The sequence below is a fragment of the Coenobita brevimanus genome, chromosome 46 (assembly GCF_032717465.1).
Source record: "Coenobita brevimanus isolate Jiangsu-jjx chromosome 46, ASM3271746v2, whole genome shotgun sequence".
Classification (NCBI taxonomy): Eukaryota; Metazoa; Arthropoda; class Malacostraca; order Decapoda; family Coenobitidae; genus Coenobita; species Coenobita brevimanus.
Window position 1 is genome coordinate 310,069 of NC_136999.1, and position 21,337 is coordinate 331,405.

General features: G+C 41.9%; 1 protein-coding gene across 1 annotated transcript in view; it reads right to left on the reverse strand.

Annotated features, from left to right (window-relative positions):
* LOC145398743 (uncharacterized) overlaps positions 1–21,337 on the reverse strand; it is a 147,541-nt gene that overhangs the window by 102,405 nt on the left and 23,799 nt on the right. Inside the window, exons 9-10 of the mRNA XM_080271541.1 lie at positions 8,779–8,895; positions 4,526–4,850 (exon numbers count right to left, since the gene is read on the reverse strand). Coding sequence (XP_080127667.1) covers positions 4,526–4,850; positions 8,779–8,895 — 442 coding nt within the window. The remainder of the gene's footprint in view (positions 1–4,525; positions 4,851–8,778; positions 8,896–21,337) is intronic.

Genomic DNA, 21,337 nt, shown 5'->3' on the forward strand with positions numbered 1-21,337 from the left:
CTACCACGAGTTAGAATGAACTGGTGGGGTGAAGCAGGTTGGTGGCCAAGATGTGTTTCATGTATGAAAATATCTTCTTGTGTGTGTTACAAATGGCCTTCATCGAGTCAAAACCTTGCTAAAATTATGCTGTGTTGTGCAGCAGATGCTTATACTGTAGTTTTATATGAGACAATAATGGCCGGACTTTTGTAAGAATTCCGGACTTGTATGGACATTTGTCCGGCATTTAATAATATTGTCCGGCCTCAGCCCGTGTCCAGGAAATCTGAAATCCGGGAAATAGGGGTATGGGAAATCAAGGGTCAAGTGTACAGCAATCCCTTCAAGACCCGGACGCCCAAGACCCGGACACCCCAAGTCCCGGACATTTTGGGCTTGGGTCCAAAAAACGTCAAATGCAAAAAAAAAAAAAAAGGCCGATATGTGTTCATCCCTACTCTAAATTTGCCGCGCAGTGACTAACAGCTGTGTTTTGGCCCGCAGTTCCAGCAACATCCAATAGAGCGTCCCTGCATCCTCCCCACTTCCCGCCTACCTACCATAGTGACTGCACGCTCATCACCATGGCGCCATCATCCTCGCTTTTATGAATAAACAGTGAATAAACTGCAATACCTCACCATGAGACCACATGGGAATTTACGGTGTTGTGCAGTGTTAAGAAATTAGAATTCAGAGTGCAAAGGATTAAGTGCAGAGTGCAACACTGGCGTGTTGCAGCTGGCGTGGCGCAAGTAAGAACAGAATGTGCAGTGTTAAACAATTATAATTCACAGTGCAAAGGATTAAGTGCAGCGCAACACTGGATTACTGTACATGCTTCAAGTGCACCTTCATCACTGTCAGTACCATAGAGGAGGCGGGTTAATCTTGGCGATGGCCACGGACGTGTTGTAAGTACCCTGTACACTGCTAAACAGTTTCCTTACTCATTTCGAATTTCTTATTCTCTGGTTCCTTTTCATTTATTTTATGGTTTCTGTCCCTTATTTGTGTGAACAGGGTCTTAAATAAATGCTGTGCATGTCTGGTAGGGAGTTATTTAGGTGGCTTTCAAAGTTAGGTTGGGTTGGGGGTCTATAAGTACCTGTCCAGAGGCATTTTTCCCAAGTCCCGGATCTTGCTTAGGCTCTATTACGTCAGATCCTGGAGGCATTACTGTACTGTATTACCAAACAAAAATATTTCAGCAGTGATGATATAATCCACTGGACCCAAGGATGTCCCCTTCAGTTTATTCTTGTCATTTCCAAATCATACCATTCAGCTTAGGAGAGACTTTCTGAACTAGAATGGTTTGAAATAGCTTTAATATACCTCTTTAATATGGGAGGGGTGCCTTCACGCAGTGGCACTGATGCAGCTCGATGGTAGAGCTATCCAATTATACAAATGTCTCTCAACTCCCTCCTTATCCCACATAAGGAGGATGGTGGGCTGCAGGAAGAAGGGAACTTCAGCCTGCAGTCCACTGGGTTCACATTCAATGAGCCTGGGGTTGCAACTGCTACTAATGCTAATAATAATACAAGATGCCTATCCTAAGCTGAACAAATTGCACAGTAAGAACTAAAAAGGCCATCACCTGGATTCAATGGATTTAAAATGGCAACCCTGTAAGTGAGTCAGAATCAGTTAGTGCCCATCATGCATTACATGGTGAACCACAAACACAGTATATTTCCACCAGTATTAATGAAAAAACCCAATACATGTTAAAACAGAACCCAGAATAACCATGTTACAACTCAGAATACATTAAAACAGAACCCAGAACAATTTATGTCCACTCCAAATTAAAATTACACTTAGCCACAAAATCACCTTTTCACATATGCCCATACTTCCTCACTCAAAGTTCACTAGCGGTAAATATAGCCTATTTCAAGTCAGAACCACAGTAACAGATGATGGAGTTACAGTGAGGCAGGCATGGAAAGATGTGGGCCATAGTCGAGTATAAATCTAACTTGGAATGTACTATAACAGAACCCAACACAAAACTGAATGTGTTTAGTGTAGCCCAGAACATGATGCAACCAGCCACCCAGACTGTGCTAGAAGAATTCTGAGACCAAGCTAAAGTTTCGTGTTAAGTGAGGGGACAAGGTTGTGGTGTGGCTTTGGTGGTTTCTTAATATCTCATCCTTAATTATTTATTCTGCACATTACACCTCAGTATCCTCTTGTATGCTGTTGATGAAAACTGTGTTGGTACTAACTGATACAAATAGCATACAAGAAGATGAAAACTGTGTTGATACTAACTGATACAAATTGCATACAAAAAAATGTTAAGGTGCAATATGCTGAAAATATAAGAAGTACCTTGACCAGGTGGAAAGAATGAAAAATGAGAGATTGACTAGGAGTGACTGTGTGTGACGTGGAACCAGATAGGTGGAGGGGAGGATCATGGATGAGGTGGATAGGTATATGAACAAGGGTGAGTGACCTGGAGGGAGGGTGGCCTGATGGTAGAGGACAGATTGACATGGAGGTAATCTGTGGCCCCTCTCCCAGGCTTAAAGCACCTAGCTATGAACTGACAGAAAGACAGACAGAGAGGCAGACATAAAGATAGACAGATAGACAGACATACAGACAGACAGATAGACAGAAATCACTAAGTATCATGTGCTATGAAGCCTGCCATGCCACCCAGAATACAACCTAAGTCTGCTTTGTCTTTATCATGGTAAAAGTACCCAGTGAGTGCCAGTGTTATACTACAAGACCACAGTGCATCCGGCAGTTAGCAACTCCATGTTTTTACTCACGTGAATCATCCCTCTCTTCCATTTCCACAGATGCTGAAACAAATGGCAGATGTGGTATATATGCACTGTAGCAGCCAGCTTAAGAATGGGAGGAACAGAAAACAGATAGGGAAGAGGTAGGGAAAGGGATAGAACAGGGAGGGAGGAAGGAAGGGAGGGAAGAGCTAACAGGAGGGGTGAGGGGAAAAAAAAAAAAAGTTAAGGAGGTGAGATGTGGGAAGGGATAATAGGACAGGGGAAGGGGAAAGAGAGGGACAAAAGGGGTGATAGGAAGGGTGGGGGTGAAGGAGAGGGAGGCAGCGAAGGGGTAACAGGAAGGATGGGGAAAGAGGGAGGACGGGAGAGAAGGGATACTAGGTAAGGTGGGGGAGAGAAGAGGGAGGGATATAAGAGGTAATAGGAAGGGTGGGGGAAAAAAAGAGAGGAAGAGAAGGGGTAATATGAAAAGTGGGAAGAAAACAGACAGAGAAAGTAGAAATGGTGGAGAGAAACACAAGAGCAGATGTGGTACAATAGGAGAACAGGCTAGCAGGTTACATCATGGCAGATGGGACAACAAAACTAATAATTACTCCTTCATACATATCTGAGTGTGTGCAAACTATAAGAGACTATTTATACTTGAGCAATGGAACAAAAGTAATAGGAAAGGAGATTATGAACACATGCAATAAAGTAAATGGTCTGATTAATGGGTAAGTATGACTGGGACCACAAATGAGAAGTGATGCTATGAGAACTTAAAATGAAAAATATTATACTTTGTTCCTGCTGTATGCTTTATCTTTTCTATCAATACACCTACCAAACAATCCTTTACTGTACCATCTGGAGAACGAGAACCTGAGGCTAGGCTACTCTATCCTGACATTTAAGATAAGAGTGACCAGTTCATTTTTTCACAGCTAATACAATGAGAATATTGGTGACTGAATCCATATACAGTAAGTCTCTGGTGGATGGAATGGTATTGCTTTGTTAATTATTAGTACACAGAGACTTACGGAATAATTCTTACGTTTGCAAAATAATACAGTAGACCTTCACTATAATGGACCCCAGTGTGGCAGTTATCAGACTTAACGGATGCCACAAAGCCCATCAAACTTATGTCGGCTATAACAAACAATGTCCATTACATGGGGCGCAATGGGCTGCAGTACAAGTGTTTCCTGCCTTTTATACTCCAACCTGACCCAAAATTGCCCTATTCCCATCCTGACTGCTGACTTGTAATAACAGACTACAGCAGAGTAATACTGTACAGTACTAGCCATGAAGAAGTGCTATGACATGTATGTGAAATAAGTTGCAAAACAATGAAATTATGGGCCAAGTTAGTGTAAAATGGGTATAATTTATAATTTTAATACTAGAATAAAATATGCTATTGTACTCATTTATTTTCAAATAAATGCTTGAAATCTCATCCCAGAGAGGACCCTCAGACATAATGGGCTTTCAGCTTTAACAGAGCTGGCTTTCCCCCCCTGTTGGTTCATTATAGTGAGTGTCTACTGCAAAACAGCAAAGGAGAGCTAAGCCAAGACTGGAGAAAGTGGTAGTTGTTTTATATCTACAGACTCACTCTCTCTCTCTCTCTCTCTCTTTCTCACTTTCTGTGTGTGTGTGTGTGTGTGTGTGTGTGTGTGTGTGTGTGTGTATGGGGTGCCTCCAACTGGCATGAGGTTAAAAAGCAATCACAATACAGCAGTGGGATTTACTGAAGAGTGTTATCTCACCTCTCAATTTTTCTATAAGCTCCTCAGCCTCATGTCCAGGGGTAACTGCAGTGGATGCTGAGCCATGTGAGGCAACTGACACATTGTCTGCGAGAGAGGTGTTATCACCAGTTGACACACTCTCCCCTGTGGACACACATTCACTGGTGGACACGTTATCTGCCCCAGAGGAGTTGTCGCTGGCTGGGGTGCCATCCCCCTCATCCGTTACAATCACCATTGCTGCTGCTGGGGCCGATTGCTCATGGTTGTTGTTGTTGTTGTTGAGTGTGGGAGGGGAGGCACTCTGGTGGTCTGTCTCAACACCCTCCTGTAGGATCTTCACCTGAGGACCAAGAAGCATGGTCGTACACACAGAGGACATCAACAGCTCACAGGACCATATTTTCATCAGTTAAAGAAACTCCCTAGCACCAGAATAAATCTGCTTATGGCACACTGATATTCATGTCTATGATACCTATACCATTTATATCGAGCTCAATGAACTTGGCTATGTCAGTGAAGCATTATTTTGGATACGGTTTCTCTTTACTGTGACATATTTCTCAAACCAATAAAAATAACACAACAAAGAAAAAAACCAACATGACCATGTACCGTAAAATACAAACCAATGTTAGTTCAACAAATTAAATAAATTCACTACAAAGCTTGACAGACAGTATCAATCACTGTACATACAATTTTACCTTTTTTTTTATGCAAGGAAGGAGGAACCAAAGGCCATGGGTTCGAAGATTGTTCTCTCCAAGAAAATACAAAAAATATGGTAAGAGAGAGCCAAATTTACGATCTGTTCCTTTCGAGATGCCTGGACACACTGTGTTTGAAAGACTGGAGGTCGTAGGCAGTAGGAAATACAGACAGAAGAAGAGTTCCACAGCTGACCTGTTGCATACATGAAGGACTGGGAGTAACGGTCAAGTCTTGCATTAGAGAGATGGACAGAAAAGGGATGAAAGTTTGTCACTACACTGGTGCTATGTGCCTGCTGTAGTGGTGGAGGGATGCAAGCACACAGCTCAGAGGAGCAGTGACCATAGAAGTAGCGACAGAAAAGAGATAACGATGCAACAGTGCAGTGGAGACAGAGGTTGAAGGGAGCTAGTAAGAGGAGGAGAGTTACTGAGATGAAAAGCCTTTGATTCCACGTTAGAGAAGAGCTGTATATGGGGAGCCTCCCCACACATGAGAGTTGTATTCTACACAGGGGCCACTAAAACCCGTGTGTAAAAACAACTTTGCAGGGGTAAAAAAGACACAGAGTCGGTGGATCTGATTATTTCAATAAGCCCTTCTACCAAGTGATGTGTATTTTGATAAATTACTGCTGTAGTCAGCTGCTTTGCACCTGACAAGGATCCCTAACTCCTTTCAACTCAACTGATCACCAAGTCTAGTCAGATCAGAGGACTGACTTAACTAGTAACCAAAGAGAGACTTACTAAATTTCATGCAACCATGCCTTAATATTCAGGTTGTGAGTAATGCATTCTAATTCCATCAGATGAAAACATACTACAGTCACTATATCTCCATGTGACTGTATTCAACTTAGGAAGCATCTCTTGTACCAAAGGGGAAAATCAGGGTTACAACTAACCCCTCAAGTCTAAAAAGGCTTCTCCTGGGCTTCATACTGCATAATTGTCTGAAGGTAGCAAAAAGAAAATAAAAACTATAGTCAGTCTGTCTGCACATGATGGAACTCGACTACTTTCACAACATGACCACTAAGTTGTGGTTGGATTAAATTTAATGAGCTTTAACTATGAGGCAGGAACACTTCTCCTTGGTTACTAGTTTGATCCACCTTCCAATCTGACTACATCTGGCCATCAACTAATTTGAAAGGGGTCATGGATCTTTGTCAGGTGAAAACAAACTGATGCTTGATCAAAGTTTTTACCCCTTAAGTCTTAAGACATATCATGTTGACTGTCTTTCAGACAATTTTGTTTGGCTATTGGGGAGACTTTGTATATACCGTAATAGGTAAATAAAGACTATATGAAGACCTCTGTGGAATAACTCTGAGTGCATCAAAATTAAACTCGAGATAATGGCGGATAGAATACTGGAAAGAATTTGGAGGACATGGCATCTTCAGAGCTCCTCCAGGGTGTCTCAAATTCCTTTTATGGCACTGCACTGTGGAGGAACTCAGAAGGGAACCATCCATCCATCCATCATCCAATCCTATGTTGCCCTATGAGGAGCGCAGGAGCCCAGGGCTAGACAAGTTGGTCCTGACATTTAAGATAAAAGTGACCAGCCTCACTCATCCCTGAGTGGCATTACTTGAGCAATAACTCCAACCACCCCTTGGATATAAACTTTCACAGGCTCAATCCGACTGGAGCGCCACAATTGCCCACTAAATCACCAGGTGCCATAATTTGGTTATATGGTTAACATCCAGAGTAGTAAATGGTTTCCTGGTGTACAGGAAACCATTCAGCTTGTCATGCAGTGTAGAGTCACCCACAGGCAGATGGAACATGAAAGAATGAAGGAAAGAAAGACAAAAGAGGGAATGTAAAGTCATCCATTAGGCAGAAGGACAAGGAAAGAATGAAGTAAAGAAAGAAAAAAAAGACAGTCTAACCTCCATTTTCTCAGTTTATCGAGTTTGCCATGTTCAGTACAGAGCTCCCCATATCTAACCTTTCCAGTTCAAAAAGCTTCAGTTGAATAAAGTAATCTGAAAATAGCAAGAATAAATAAAAAAGTACATAATCATAGTGAAGGAACTACTAGGTATTTAGTATGTGCAAGTCATGTGCTCATCTGATAATAAAAATAAATACCATTGTTAAAAAAACAAAAAAAATAGTAAAAGGCAAACCAATCACAACCATATCAAACAAACATGCATATTAGCTCCCAGACATAAGCAATGCATAAGGTTTCTGTAAACACTACATCCTCTCTGTAAAAGACCATGGATGTTAGAATTCCAAATTAACTGAAACAAGAATTATTCTTAGTAATGCACACTGAACAACCAGTTATATTTCTCCCCTTTGAGGTGTGGGGGCCAAGGCTATCTTTGATGGTAACCTTGGTTACGATGGCTGATATGTCACACTATACACACATTATTCTATTAGGGAGAGGATATAATGTACCGAGCTATACTACACAAAGACTTATAATGGTGCATTTAACTCCTTTAACTGAATGATGTACTGTATTTTGTATTACATTCTTGCAATCTTCAGATAAGTTTTTTCTGCTCAGGAGAGACTTTTCAAAGTGGAAGGGTGAAATTATAACCTCCATTAATCTTATACAAGAGGTCTTTCATAAGGTGAATAAAAATCATCTTGAAATAGCAAGAATAAACTAGAAAATACAGCAACTGAGGAGGTTAAACTAGATGGTCTCAAGATCTCCCTCATTAGAGTCTAAATTTCAATTACTCTCTCACTGACACACCATCGTCACAGTTGAGATCTTGAATGAAAGGACCATAAACATTATATTCCCTTATGGAGAAAATATACCATAAACTACTAGACAAAAAGGGCTATGAGAGTGCATGTAGATCCCAATGGCACCTTCACCATGAGTCTAAATCCAAGTTGGTCTGTGGATAGCACTTTGGTAATAAGAGCCGAGATCTTCTGGTAATTGCTCATTGTTCATTTACTGAGATAATCTAGTGCAGTATACTACATAAGAAGAGCTGCAATGGTGTGTCTAACTGGAAAATATCCACCAGGGATTTAAATTCATGCTTCTCTCAGTAGGATGTATCTTGGTTAAGGGGGGTGAGATCTTGAGTTATTTACACATTATCCAGCTATCAAGGCAATTCAGCATATTGTGGCAGACAAAATGAGATGTCTTTCTGTGCATAAACTAAGAGAAGATCCCATAAGTTCCTCCACCAAGGATCTAACTCAAGCTGGCCTGTGTGATGCACCCTGGTCGTGACAGCCAAGACCTCGAGCTATTTACACATTAATCAGTTATGGAGACAATTTAGCATCCTGAACCAAGAAGGGTTGTGTTTGTGCATGTATACTACAAGAAGGTCCCATGAGCTTCTCCACCAAGGGTCTACACTCAAGCTTCTCTCAGTGATGAATCTTGGTCGAGAGGGACAAGATCTTCAGCAATTTACACAATCAGTTACGGAAACAGCATCCTGTACTAGACAAAAAGAGTTAAGCTTGTGCATGTACATTGTAAGAAGGTTCCAAGAGCTCCTCCACCAAGGGTAAAGCTGGTTTGTGACGCACCTTGGTCAAGAGGGCTGAGATTTTGAGTTCCCTCTCCTCCAGATCAGCAGTCAGCTCCTCCTCAAGGTGAGCTTTGGCCTGCTGCTGAAGTGCACACTGTTCCCGCAGCCCACTCACCTATGGACACTCACACTATACCACATCACATCACAACACATCACACCACACCACACCACACCACATCACACCACACCCTCATACTCATACCTATCCCTATAGTCGTGTGTGTGTGTGTGTGTGTGTGTGTGTGTGTGTGTGTAAAACACCAAATTGGTCAGGATCACATGATGGTTGTGATCTTCAGCCTTTTACCCTCCTGGAAGAGAGCAGAGCTCATATAGTCTGATCTAAGAGCAAAGCCTTGACCTTCACTCACGCACACACCCATCCCCTTGCTCATGGGAGGCTGTGCCCACCCGCTTCGTCAGTGAAACTATTCACATCCCGAGCAAGGCACGAACCTCTATCTTAGCAGATGCTAGGTGAGAGAGTTACCACTGACCCAGCAAGTGGTGTGTGTGTGTGTGTGTGTGTGTGTGTGTGTGTGTGTGTGTAGCAAATCCTCATTCAATTATTTCCCTTAAAATTGCTTTATTATCGAGTTGCTGATTAACCTGTGGAGTGGTAGCCATAGTTCAATTTGTGTTTATGGGGGAGTTTGAGCAACAGCTCAGGCTGTGTTTGCTGAACAGCTGAACTTCAAAATCCCCCAACACAGCTGGCACACACTGGCACAGCCGTTTTCTCATTCCACTGTCACCCAGCACTGACCAGCTTTGCTGATGTCGTAGAGAGTGCTAACATACCATCATCATTGCCTAATACATCATATGATGTCACACCTACTCACTTCCATAGTCATGCACACTAGTTACACCCAAACAAACACTGATTAAATCCTTTGTGTGTGTGTGTGTGTGTGTGTGTGTGTGTGTGTGTGTGTGTGTGTGTGTGTGTGTGTGTGTGTGTGTGTGTGTGTGTATATCATTCTAATCCCCCCCCACAGTGTACAACAAAAAGCATGACTCATTTAAAGCAGTATTTGGTCTGCACACATCCTAAATTTTAAGCGAGGACTGACTGAATATGTGTGTTGGTCAAGAAGTACACCAGTTCATGCTTCTTTGTGTAAATGTGTGTGATTTTTTGGAAAGAATTTCTATCTCTGTAACTTTCTTAGATGCAAATAAACTTCATTTCTATGACATTCTTAGTGGCAGATAAACTCTTAAATTTCTACATCTGTGGCTCACTTAGTTGCAGATAAACTCTTTAACTCCTATCTCTGTGAAGGAACTTTTCTTAGCTGCAGATTTAACTCTCTTATGTTGAATATGGTAATTGGTTTTGCTGTTGACATTAACTATATGCGACAGTGTTATATAGTAATCTAAGAGATTCCTATTTCCAATGATCAGTATAAATGGTACATATTACTACACTGTATACCATGTACATACGAGTAAATACAGGCATATCAAACAGACTTGGTGACTGAAAGGTATATATTAACTGTCAAGCAGTGTGAGGTGCTGGACAGGGACACCTTCTCATGGTGCCACCTATGTAACTCAGCAAAGCCCTACAAATGTCCCTGAACTCCTTCCCTATCCTCTAAAAGGAAGATGGTGAACTGCAGTAAAAAGGCAACATAAGTCTGCAATTCACTGCATTGCACCTTCAGATGAACCTGGGGTCACAGCAACAACAACTGCAATGTGTAGATAAAATACTGGAGAACTGTATATAGTAACATCTTTTATCTTTCTGCCACTTTTCCAGTCATCTGTTGCCATGTTACCATCAAAGCATATACCAACACAAAATATTTTCACACACTGCAACAGAACTACTGAAATAATACTGTACAGTAACATCTCAAGCAATCTCTTCAGCACACATACATCTTTATATTTTGTTTCTGGCTAAGGTCAGATCATTTTGCTCAGTTTCAGAAAAATGTTCTTTGGCTGAAGAAGTTAATATTAGAGGTAGATGATGAAGGAATGAATGTTCCAGGAGATCACTAACTGCAGTGAAGAATCATCATCATCATCCAGACCTCCTTTCCCACCCTAGGGCAGGGTGAGGAGCAGCAACGTCCAGACAACCTAAGTCTGCCCACTCCAATGGGTCACACTTTCATTCACTGATCATTAAAGCCTCCAGAATCCTGGCTCTATCTGATACACCAAAAACTTTCACCACATTCTGTAGCTTCACATAAATGTATCTAATAGGGTCAATCCAAATGCCGTCACGTTAAAAAGGGGTGCCAAATCCCCGATCATGCACTTCTCACAACATTCATCACCAGCTTGATCTCTTGTCAGTCCCCTAGCCTCACTGACTTCCATACCTCTCTTCCACACACACACTCATCCAACATATCCCTCCACCTTCTCCTTGGCCTACCTTATCTCCCCCCTCCCTCAAATTCGTTCAGATGGGCTATACCTTTTCCACCACTCTATTGTTATCCATTCTCTCCATATGGCCATACCATCTCAGTACACTCTCTTCGATTCCAGTGTCCAGATACCTCCTCACTTCGCATCTTTCACAAATCACATTTTTTCATATCCTATCCACTCTCTGCACTCCACATATATTCCTCAACAATCCCATCTCCACTGGTCTCATGCCTGACTTTTCATTTATATGCTACACCATAGTCTCACATCCATATGTTAAAGCTGGCACTAACACTCCCTCATGTAAGCTTCACGCAGCTGCAACACTAAAGCCTCAGTTTCTTATCAAGGCCTTCATGGCAGCAGCTACCTTCTTTCCTTGTGTCACTCTACTATCTACTTCTTTTGCACATTTCCCTCTTTTTTTGATCACTGTACCCAGCTATTTGAACTCACTCACCAATTCCAGTCTCTCTCCATTCACTGTAACATCACACAGGGAGTCACCTTCTCTCTCGATTACCATCACTTTACTCTTTTCTACATTTACTCTCAAGGCATGATGCTCACAGACATCAGAAAAACAATGCACTAGTCTACCAGGCTCTTGTCTGGTATTTGCAAGTAGTACTGTATCATCAGCATACAACAAATTTGAGGTATTCCATTCATCACCATTCATTACCAACGGCAACCCTCTCTCCATTACTTGTGCTTTTACTTCTCTCATCACCCCATCCATACATATACTGAACAACCATACATCCCACTGGATTCCAGAGTTGCTGGGCGAGGCACTGTTTCGGGAGGGTCCTAAGCGTACCGCCCTCCGCCTATCGGCTCACAGTCACGAAACTTATAGGTCCCTACCCGGGGGTTCCCTATTTTATTAAGGTTTGAAAATTCCCAATTCTGTCCAATACTGTGGACACTGGGCTCCAATGGGTTAAAGAAACTGATAGAGTTGCCAGCCATTAACCCACTGGATCCCACAGTTGTTGGGTGAGGCACTGTTCCAGGAGGGTCCTAAGCATACCGCCCTCCGCCTATCGGCTCATAGTGGCAAAGCTCATAGGTCCCTACCTGGGGGTTCCCTACTTTATTAAGGTTTGAATATTCCCAGTTCTGTCCAATACTGTGGACACTGGGCTCCAATGGGATACATATTGAAGGAACGGTAATGGTGAACAGTGGGGCCGTTAAAGATGCTTGGAGACAGCATTAAAGCCTGTTGTTGAGTGAGGAGTTAGACTGAGACAGAGAGGGTTTGGGGCCAGCAGATCCAGTGTTTGGCCATTGACCTTTGACTGACACTGCTACTGTGAGTGAGGCAATAGGCAGGATGCAGGTGGAGAAGGCAGCAGGTGTGTCTGGGTTGACTGCTGAAAAGTTGAAGGTCTCAGGAGATATATGAGTGGTGTTAGTCATTGACCTGATAAATACAATTATATATATATATGAGTGTGCTGTCTGAGAAGAATGACTAAAGAGCATAACTGTAAATGTGTACAAGGGGAAGGATGATGCATTGGAACAAGAAAATTATAGAGGTATAAACCATTTAGACCAGATAATAAAGGTAATGGAGAGAAATCTAGAAGATATGCGAAGATGTGTAATGGACAAGAGCATATAGAGGTTGGGGGAGTGGACTTTCTGACCACTACTTGGTGGTGGTCAGAATCAAGGTCCAACTAAAATGGAGAAATAGAAGAAGAGAAGGACAGGAGGAAGGAGCAGATGCATGGAGTGTGGAAAGGTTACAAGATGATGAGAAAAAGGTAGAATATAAGAGAGCAGTGGAGGAACGATTGGGTAAATATGAACTGGAGCAGATGGGGGATGTGGAAGGTGTGTGCAAGATATTCACAGAAGAAATGTGTGCAGCATATGAGGTGGTGTGTGGGGTGAAGAGAAGACAAAAAGGGGTGCAAGGAACAGCATGGTGGAATGAAGAGGTGAGCCAGGCTGTGGCACAAAAGAAGAAAGCATATAATGAATGGATGAGAAATAGGGACGTGGAAGAAGTTGAGAGACGGAAGAGAGTGTTATATGTATGAAGGAAGAGAGAGGTGAAAAGATTAGTAGGAGAGAGTAAGAAGAGAGTAGATCAGGAGTTTGGAAGGAATTTGAGTGTAAAATGGAGGGAATGTAAGAAAATGTTCTGGAAAGAAGTGAAGTGAATAAGATAGGGTGGTGGTGAAGTTAGTAGGGGAGTGAAAGATAAAAATGGTAGATTACTTGTGGACAAGGGAGGAAAAAGGGAGCAGATGGAGAGAACACTTTAAGGAATTGTTGAACATAGAGAATGAAAGTAATGTGAGTATAAGTGGCTGGGGAATGGTTGGGAAAAGAAGGGAGGTGAGAAGACAGGAAGAAATCAGTAGGATGGAAGCTGTGGAAGCAATGAAGAAAGTCAAAATGGGCAAAGCCCCAGGAATTGATGGACTGTGTGGTGAAATGCTGAAGCATGGGGGAGAGATAGTAGTACAATGGATGTGGAAGACGTGCAGATTAGCCTGGGAGGAAGGTAGAGTCCCGGAGGATTGCAAGTCAGGTATAATAATTCCCTTGTACAAAGGAAATGGGGATAAAGAAGTGTGTGGTAATCATAGGGGCATTTGTCTTAGTGTAATAGGAAAAGTATATGGTAAGATACTTATTGACAGAGTTAGGGAAATAACAGAGGATTTAGTTGGAGAAGAACAGGGAGGTTTTAGAAAGGGAAGAGGTTGTGTAGATCGGATATTCATTCTTAGATCTTTTGTGGAAAAGTTTCCAGAGAAGGGAAAGAAGTTATTTGCAGTCTTCATGGACCTGGGGAAGACAATGCTAAGCCACAACGATTTTCTGACTGGATTATTCAGGCTAAAGTGGACCTAATGTCCACCTAGCAGAGTATAAACACCTTCGTGTGCAGCACAGTCGGTCAGTACCCTCTATAAAATCGGATTTTCACCCTTATTGGGGGCATTTTGTCACAGAATTCATTATTGTACTAGTAGAAGAGGGTTTGGGGAATACATTGGTGTACTTAACTCCAGAATGGCCGCTGTGGCGGACAAGAGGTTATTCCACTCGGCGCCTCATATGAGAGAGGGGGAGTGAATTGGGAGCAGGGCAGTTAAATGGCAGGGGACAGGGTGACATGGAGGCGATTTGTTTGTGGCCACCCCATATGGGATTAAGGTATCTGGCAATAGATAGACAGATAGATAGATAGTTCTAGAAGATATGATTAGAGAATGAGTGAATACTGATGAGATGCAGTTTGGGTTTATGCCAGGCAGGGGAGCACTGATGCCATATTAGTTGTTCAACACCTTCATTTAAAATATATAGGAAAGAAAAGGGAAATTTTTTTTTTTTTCCTTTTTTTGAGAAGGCCTTTGATAGCATCCCTTGAGAGGTGGTGAATTGGGCAATGAGAAAGCTAGGGATGGAAGAGTGGCTGATTATGAGTGTTAGGGCCATGTATGTGGGTGATCGCACCCTGGTATGAGTGAATGGAGATTTAAGTGGAGCTTTCTGTGAATGCTGGTGTGCATCAGGGGTCAGTTTCGAGTCCCGTGTTGTTTATCATGGTACTTGAGTCCCTCTCACGTGACTTTGGACATGGACTCCTGTAGGAGATGTTGTATGCTGATGGTTTGGTGTTGATTGCAAAGAATGAAAGGGAGACAGAGGAAAGATTTAGGAAGTGGAGAGATAGTATTGGGCACAAGGACTTAAGAGTAAATGCAAATTAAACAAAAGTGATGATATCTAGGGTGGTGGCAATACAAAAGTAGAGGGAGAGTGGCCATGTGCAATCTGCCACAAGGGCATGGGAAGTAATTCCATCTTGTGCAGTGTTTGTGATAGATGGGTTCGTAAGAGATGTAGTGGTATTATGGGTAGACTGCGAGATAATGCTGACTTCATATGAGCGGTGTGTCAGGGAGAGCAGGTGGATATTGCCAAGCGTGAAAGGACTGAACTTGCTGGTGAGTCTCTTGAGTGTGTGGAAGGGTTTTGTTATTTGGGAGACATGTTATGTGTCGAAGATGGGGCTGGAGCTAGCTCTGTGGCTAGAGTGAGAAGTGGTTGGAAGTTCAGGGAGCTGTTACCTCTCCTGACACTGAGAGAGTTCTTCCTCTGTGCTAAGGGATCTTTATATGCAGCATGTGTTAGGAGTGTAATACTGTAAGGTAGTGAGGCCTGGGCAGTACAGGAAGAGGATATTCGCAGGCTCAAACGTACAGAAATGACAATGATTATGTGGATGTGCAGTGTGTCCCTGTGTGCAAGGCCCAGGGAGGCTAGGTTTATGATGGAAGAGTTGAGAGGTAGGATGGGACTGGAGTGTATTGGTGTTGTGATGAGGAGAGGTAGATTGAGGTGATATGGGCATGTGGAGAGGATGGGGGAAGATGATTGTGTGCAGAGAGTGAGAAGTGTTAATACTGGGGGTGGGGTTGCAAGGAGCAGAGTGAAAAAGACATGGGACAAGGTCGTTAAGTGTAACCTCAAGGTTAAGGGACTGAACAAGGAGGCTGCCACAGATAAAGCAGCATGGAAAGCCACCATTAGGTGACCAAAGTTGATGCATGCAAGCATGTTGGAGCCCTCAGAAACTAAACGAACGAATGAAAACGAAACGAACCATAGGGATATCACACAACCTTGTCGCAGGCCCACAATGATTGTGAACCATTCACTTAGATGCTCATTTACCCTTACACATGCCTCACTACCATCATACACTCTTGACAGCACATAGCAGATTACCATCTACACCGTACATGTGCAAAACCTTCCACAATCCTTTACTGTCTACTTTGTCGTATGCTTTTTCCAGATCCATAAACGCCATAAACACCTTAGAGTCCTTCTCCACTATCTGTCTCACTGCAAATATTTGATCCAATCATCCTCTGCCACTCCTGAAGCCACCCTGTTCATCACTCACTAGGACTTCTGATATCTCTCTTACTTTCTCTATAACATTTCTTCCGCTGACATTCCTTACAACACTCAATGAACTTATCCCATGATAATTCTTGCACTCACTTCACTCACCTTCATTTTTATACAAGGGTACAATCACAGCCTTTTTCCACTCTGCTGACACAGTTTCATTCATCCATGCCTTCTTACATATCTCCAACAAGCATACATGAGTACATGAACTGAATGTTATGTTGCAATAAAGGTTGTAAATGGATGGCTACCTTTGACCATGAGAGGTACTAAGAGTGAAGTGTACGAGCAGCTACAAGTTTGGTTACTAGCTACACAGTTATCAGTCTTAGGCAGGAAAATCAGCTACAACTTGCAGAGTCAAGGTTCACGCTGAGTCTCTAACAATATTGTAGATCTTATTACACATCTCCAATCACTTTTCTTCCAAAAGTTTCCAATACTGTTCAGATATATGGTAATTAGCTGGTTTTGGCCCTTTTTATATTTAAACTCCCAGTTTTTAGAAAATATTTTGTACCATAGCCATACTCGAATTGGAGATTCCTTAACAGGAAGCATGGCATTCTCTCATTTGACCTTACTTGATCATGACAGCAAATGACTGACTGCAGGTTTAGAGAAAGCACAGATTTTCCTGTACCGTGCATCTCCTTCCATCTGTTCACAAAGGCTTCATTGGGTAGACAACAGAAACAAACATCACAGCTCTGCAGCTCCTCTCAGTTGTGAAGATAACTACTGGCTTAAAATTCTACAGCAAAAAAGTGCACTGGCTCCCACCTAAACCCTGCATCTCAAATCTACATTCTGTGTTTAAGTGACAACCTGGAAGCAAGTGTTGGCTGCTCCCTGATGGTGGTGGTTGTATTACTGTTTAACTATACAGCACTACACAAACCACAATACAGGCTACAAAGTACAGTACAGTCCATGCCACTAGCTCCTCTACACAATACTATATTCAACCTATGTCAAAACCTACTAGGATCTTGAAAAATAAAACACTAAATCTCTGTTATATGTCACCTCTTTGAACACTCTTAACAATTTACAGCACCAGTTTTACAGAATCTTTTGTCATATTTTCAAACAAATCCTTGACATACAATGAGGACCACCTGTAATACCAAATAGTTGTGGTGCTAGTAGTTGCAACCTCAGGCTCATCCGGATATGAACCCAGTGGACGGCAGTCTGAAGGTGTTCTTTACCTGCAGTCCGCCATCCTCTTTCCAGAAGAACAGGGAGGGCGTTGAAGGACATCTATATAACCAGGCAGTGGAGCCAACTGGTTATATCAGTGCCATCACGTGAAGGTGTCCCTCTCCAGTACCAGGAGTCTGTACTGCTCTCCACAACACTGATGGACCGACAACTTATGCTCTTGGAATTACATGACCGCAATGCTACTCAGTAATAAAAAAAAGAGGGACATTAACTTTCTATCTATCTATCTATTGCCAGATGCCATAATCCCATATGGGGTGGCAGTTAGTCTCTGAGTCAGTTGTTTTACGGGAAGGGGCACTAACCCTCTGCCAACCCACTCGCTGACACGTAGGGAACACGTATGGGCTGGTTATATGGTTACCACCCAGCGTTGTAAATTATTTCCTGGCTTACAGGAAACCATTAGGTTTGTCACTCAATGTAAAGCCACCTAAAATGGAAAGAGGAGTAATAAAATGTGACAGGAATGATGGGAGAAATAGGAAGAGAAGAGGGCAGACACAGAAAAAGTGATAATGATGAGGGCAGAAGTAAGCAGCAGAACATCAAGTGAATGGATGATGGTAAGAAATAGGAAGAGAGGGGACAGACAAAAAAAAAAAAGAGTGATAATGGTGAAGGAAGAAATGGGCAGCACTATGGTTGCCACCATCTACCACCACATTAGTTTAAATTCTAGATGTGTAAAGAACCAGAGACTGGACTGTACTGAGGGCATGCAATATTAGTCAACATGGCATAACTACAGTAAAAACATCACACTTATATAAAAAGTTAAGGGAGTTTATGAAGTGTTAGCCCACATAACATAACTACAGTACATACACCACACTAACATTAAAAGTTTTGGGAGTAAAATATCAACTTCAATATGTACTCACAGTAAAAACACCATAATGAAGTTAAGAGTTCTGGGAGCTAATCTACAAGGCTATAAAATGATAAGCAATGTAATAACCCGTCAAGGTCTCATTAATAATATTGGGCAGTGTACAGAGACAACAATTCAGAGGTTATAACTACATTTTCATTACAGAGTGCACTGGCAACTCTCTCTCTCTCTCTCTCTCTCTCTCTCTCTCTCTCTCTCACACACACACACACACACAACGGCAGAGAGGAATGTCCAGGAGCTAAAAAAGGTATGGGCTGTAATTTGAGAGCTGCAGGAACGGACCTCAGAGCTGGAGAAAGAGATTAAAGTCCTACAGAATAAATTAGAAAAAGTTTGCACAAGCAGTGCTGAACAAGAGAGAGAAGTCACAGAATCAAAAGTGAGTAACAAATGTCTCAAATGAAATAAAACAGCTCAAGAGGAAAAATAAGAGGTTGGAAGAAGAAAGGGGCAGAATGATATGTAAACTAGATGAGTACGAATCAAAATAAAAGACGCAAGATGAGCACATTAAAGAAATCAGGGAGCAACATAAGGGTGGAAGAAAATTCAGGAAGAAGGAAATATAAATTGGAAAGAGATTATAGAACACCAAAGCAAGAAAAAGGTGGAGAAGGAAGTGGTTAGGATACTGAGAAGCAGAGAGTCTTTAGTCAGGGATGTAGCAGATAAGAAAAAATGTGTAATAATTTCAGGAGTAAAAGAAAAACGTATGACAGTAAGATCAGAAAGAGAAGAACTGAGTAAGGTTAAAGAGATAATATCAATAGTTATGGAGGGTAACAACGAAGCTTAAGAAGAGATTGAAGAAGTGTTTAGGTTAGGAAAGTACGAGGAAAGAGGGGTGAGGCCATTGAAGGTAAAGCTTGAGACCCAGGTAACAGTACATGAAATCACCAACAGAACAAGGAAATTATCAGACAAAGAGGGGTTAAAAAATGTTTGGATAAGGAGAGATGCAAATGAAGAAGAAAGAGCTAAAATGAAGGAGTTAGTAAAGGAAGCAAGGGCAAAAAAACGAACAGAGAACAGACGAAGAGAAGACAGTGTTTTATTGGAGAGTTATGAATCAGAAACTGAGGAAGTGGTACTGACGAACAGAAGGAGAGAAGAGGGTATAAAAAACAACGAAAAAATTTTGAAAGTGGCATGTACTAATGTTGATGGATTAATATCATCAAGGTTAGAAATCAACAATTTCTTCAGGGTACATGAACCTGATGTTATGTGTGTTGCAGAGACCAAGTTAACAGAGGTTATTGATATTCATATGGGAGATGGTAATACAAACTGTGGAGAAGAGACAGAAAAGAAAAAACAGGAGGAGGAGTGATGATAGCAGTGAAGAACAACACAAATGTAGATACTGTGGAAATGGGAAAGGGGTAGGACTGAAGTGATAATATGAAAATAGAAACTGGAGAAAATGGCAAGCAAGATATGGCAGTAGTACTGTATATGTTCCTCCTAAGACAAGACCATGGAATGACGATGAATACCAGATGCTGTCACACATGGTTAGTTATCTACAGAAAGTGATTGAGAAAAGCAACAATATAATTTTAATGGGTGATTTTAATTATGAGGAGGTGAACTGGGAGAAATGGGACTCAGGAGGCAGTGAAGATTCATGGGGCACTACAGTGTTAAATATAGTACTGGTAATGAATAATGTAATAACGCAGTGGGTCAAAGAAGAAACACAATTCTGAGGTGACGACACACCATCAAGATTAGATTTACTGTTAACCAAAGAACCTGACATAATTGAATCCTTGAAATATCTGTGTCCTATAGGAAAAAGTGATCATGTGGTCAATGAGTTTCAGATGATAATAGGGAACATGGTACCAAGAGACGACCTTTATACGCAGGGAAGATACAACTTTGGGAAAGCAAATTTTACAGGACTGAGAAAATTTTTCAAAAATGCAGATTGGAGAAAATCCAGAGAAACAAGAAACATACAGAGGAAGTGGGATATCTTTCTAGACCTCTATAATTCGGGAGCGGAAAAATATGTGTTAAGAGTAAGGGGGAAAGAAAACATGAAAAAGGAGTGGCTTAACAGAGGGTGTATGAAGACCAAGGATGAGGTGGAGGGATGGAGTTGAGAGGTATATGAGGGAGGGGGGAGTGAGTTGGGGGGAGGGTAGTCAAATGGTGGGAGACAAAGCGACTTGGAGGAGTTTTGTCTGAGGCCACCCTTTGCGGGATTAGGGCATTGGCCTATAGATAGTTCTAGATAGATAGATAGATGACAGCAAAAAATGAGAAGGACATGGCATGGAACAACCGGAGAAAGAAATGTAATAACAGAACAAAGGAAGAATATAAAAGAACTTGAAATGAATATACAAGAATACACGTAGAGGAAGAAGGGAACTTTGAAAAAGGTATAATTGATAAATGTAGGGAAAAATCCAAATTGTCTTATACATCTGTCAATGGCAAACTGAAACAAAAGGAAGGAATCACCAAACCGAAAGTAGAAGGGCAGGTCTGTAAAGATGCGGCAGTGCAAGCTGAAATAATGAACAAATGTTTCCAATCGGTTTTCACTAACGAAGGGGAGTTTGTGGAGGGGGAGGGAGTGACTAAAAAAGTAGTGATAAAAGATATAAAAGTGAAAGTGGAGGAAGTGTATAAATTACTGGACACTCAAGATGTAAGGAAAGCCCCAGGACCGGAAAGAATCTCTAACTGGGTACTGAAGGAATGTAGAGAACAACTGGCGGAAAAGATTCACAGTTTAATTGTGTTCTCTGGAAGAGGGGAAAGTGCCTTAGGAACAGAAGAGGGCAAATGTGGTGCCAGTATATAAGGGAGGAAACAAGGAAGAACCCCTGCATTATAGACCAGTGTCCCTAACCAGGATGGTTGCAAAATTGTGCAAGAGAATCCTGAAAGACAAATGGATAAAATGTCTGGAAGAGATTAATATTTTGGCTGAAAGTCAGTTTGGATTCAGAAGTGGAAGATCATGCATTTCCAACTTGTTGAGCTTTTACTCAAGAGCGATTGACGTGCTACAGGAGAGAGACAGCTGGGTGGA